Source organism: Penaeus japonicus, unplaced genomic scaffold (genome assembly GCF_977035675.1).
Source record: "Penaeus japonicus unplaced genomic scaffold, GWHDUDI00000001_assembly GWHDUDI00000027, whole genome shotgun sequence".
NCBI lineage: Eukaryota > Metazoa > Arthropoda > Malacostraca > Decapoda > Penaeidae > Penaeus > Penaeus japonicus.
In genome coordinates this window covers 20,553,907-20,556,701 of record NW_028234429.1, presented here as the reverse complement: position 1 = coordinate 20,556,701, position 2,795 = coordinate 20,553,907, and the positions used below count along the sequence as shown (strand labels likewise).

General features: G+C 38.7%; 2 protein-coding genes across 2 annotated transcripts in view; both read left to right on the top strand.

The window, feature by feature from the left end:
• The first annotated feature begins 650 nt into the window (after nt 1-650).
• Nucleotides 651-1,745, top strand: LOC147468620 (uncharacterized). The gene has a single exon (XM_086553037.1). The coding sequence runs from the start codon at nt 651-653 to the stop codon at nt 1,743-1,745; it is 1,095 nt and encodes a 364-aa protein (XP_086409163.1).
• The window catches only part of LOC122254971 (uncharacterized), a 1,927-nt gene continuing 861 nt past the window's right edge, over nt 1,730-2,795 (top strand). Inside the window, exon 1 of the mRNA XM_086552731.1 lies at nt 1,730-2,795. This exon is cut by the window's right edge and continues 461 nt beyond it. Within this exon, the coding sequence (XP_086408857.1) occupies nt 1,768-2,778 (1,011 nt within the window). The 5' untranslated portion in view covers nt 1,730-1,767 and the 3' untranslated portion in view covers nt 2,779-2,795.

Sequence of the window (2,795 nt, the reverse complement as noted above, 5' to 3'; positions counted from 1 at the left end):
TGGGCAATTAATGGGCCTGTAGGAGATGATCCACACAGCAAGGAAGTATTTAATAACTTAATTCATACCATCCCAACATCAGAAAGTAGTCTGTCAATACAAGTTGAAAAATTTTGGGCTATTGACGGGTGTGAAGATCTGAACAAGAATACCAGTTGTATGTCCAAGGATGACAAGGAAGTACTTAGCCTCTGGGATAAGTCGGTAGTGAAAATCAATGGACATTTTCAGTTACCTATCCCATTTAAGCGTAATCCACCTGAGTTATGCAATAATAGAAGCATGGTGGATAAGCGTCAAGAGTCTTTGAAGAAGAGGTTAATAAAAAATCCAGCCTTGTTAGATGAGTATAACAAGGAAATTATGAAGCTGGTTACAAAAGGGCAAGCTGAAGTTGTGCCCGATGAAGAAATTGATGCCTTTCCTGGACTTACATGGTATTTACCAATTTTCAATGTAAAGAATGAAAAGAAGCCTGAAAAGTTTCGACTGGTATTTGATTGTGCAGCAGAATTTATGGGGACATCTCTCAACAAACATGTTCTACAAGGCCCTGATTTGACAAATAAGCTGTTTGGAATACTTCAAAGATTTTTCAAGATGAATGTCGATTACAGAAAGGCTGGGATGATCATCTCTCTGAAGAGGGCATGAAGAGATGGACCAGGTGGTTATTGGATATGGAACATCTGAAAGACATCAACATCGAACGATGTTTTAAACCTCCTGGTTTCAATGAAGTCAGTTATCAAATCCATCATTTCTCTGATGCATCTGAATATGCTTATGGCACTGTGAGTTTTTTGAGGTTAGTTGACAGAAATAAAAACATTCACTGTGCTTTCCTTGCAGCCAAGTCAAGACTTGCCCCTATGAAGTCTACAACAACACCAAGACTTGAATTAGCAGCAGCTACTACAGCTGTGAAGATTGATGAAGCTTTGCATCAAGAGCTTGGCTTGGAATTAATAGAATCAACCTTTTGGACAGATAGCATGATTGTTATACAATATATCAAGAACAAATCCAAAAGGTTTAAAACTTTCGTTGCTAATCGTGTGGCATACATTCAGGGAAGCACAGATATTAAGCAATGGAGGTATATTCCTTCTAAAGAAAATCCAGCAGATGATGTATCACGTGGACTTCATGGTGAACAAATGAAGAGAAACCAACGATGGCTACAGGGGCCGGAATTTCTGTGGAAACCAGAAGAAGAATGGATACCACATTCAGATGAGAGCATAGACTTTCTGGTTGATGATAAAGAAGTTAAGAAAGTACCAAAGTCTATCGCTGCAGTAAGTCAGGTTGCTGAAGATGTCACGGACAAGTTTCTCGTAAGCTTCTCAAGCTGGTTCCACTTGAAGAAAGCTGTGGCATGGATGCGGCGATTTGGTCAGTGGTTGAAACAAGGTAAACCAACTACAGGACTCAAGTATCCTATTACACCAAGTGAGATATGTGAAGCTGAGAAGGTTATCATATACTATGTGCAGAAGGAGTATTATGCTGAAGAAATTGAAACTCTTAAAAAGGGTAGTGGACACATTCCAAAGTCAAGTACAATATACAAGCTTGACCCATTCCTAGATAATACATCACGTCTGAGAGTAGGTGGAAGGTTACATCAGGCACCAGTCTCTGAAGAGACAAGACATCCAGTCATAGTTCCACGACAACATGAGATTGCCAAGTTAATTGCAAAAGAGTCACATGAAACGACAAGTGTATTGGATTCCTAGATCTCGCCCTTTAGTTAAAGAAATGATCAAAAAGTGTGTTATTTGTAACAGATACAGAGGTGTAGCTAGGACTCAAAAGATGGGAGATCTACCTGAGGATAGATTAACACCTGGAAAACCTGCTTTCACATATGTTGGAATAGACTGTTTTGGTCCTTTTTTGGTTAAAAGGGGCCGGTCAAAAGAAAAGAGGTATGGTTGCATTTTTACATGCTTAGTAACTAGAGCAATACATCTAGAAAAGTTGAACTCTTTGGAAACGGATTCTTTCATTAATGGTTTAGTAAGATTCATGTCAAGGAGAGGTGTACCTGAAAAGATAAGATCTGATAATGGTACCAATTTTGTTGGAGCACATCGGGAGCTTAAAGAGGCAGCATCTGATTTGCAAAGATCTTTCAAACTTCAGAATAAGTTACTTATGAAAAACATCAAGTGGGAGTTCAATCCACCACATGCGTCACATATGGGGGGTGTTTGGGAAAGGCCTATTAGAACAGTCAGAAATGTAATGAATATTCTAATTAAGAACCAATTAATTGATGATGAAAAGCTTGAGACTATCTTTTGTGAGGCTGAATCTATCGTTAATAACAGACCGCTTACACCCATTTCAGACGACCCTGATGACTTAGAACCATTGACTCCTAATCATTTACTCTTACTCAGACCAAGCTGCAACATTCCACTGACTAAGACTTGTAAGACAGATTATTATAGTAAAAGGTGGAGACATGTACAGTATATTGCAGATCATTTTTGGAGAAGATGGATTAAGGAATATCTTCCATCACTTCAGATTCGTTCTAAATGGTTGAAAATTACAGCTAACATAAAAGTTGGCGATCTTGTAATAATCATGGACCTACCTCAACCTAGGCATAGCTGGCCACTTGCTCGTGTCATCGAAGTATTCAAAGGAAAAGATGACCTTGTCCGTAGTGTAAGATTAAGGACAGCTACTAGTGAACTAGTCAGACCAATATCAAAGTTGTGTGTGCTTGAAGGAGTCAAGGATGACATCAAGCTGTGATTTAAGAATAGTGAATT

What these genes read in the sequence shown, in the direction of transcription:
- LOC147468620 (XM_086553037.1), top strand. Translation starts at nt 651, where the DNA reads ATGAAGAGATGGACCAGGTGGTTATTGGATATGGAACATCTGAAAGAC.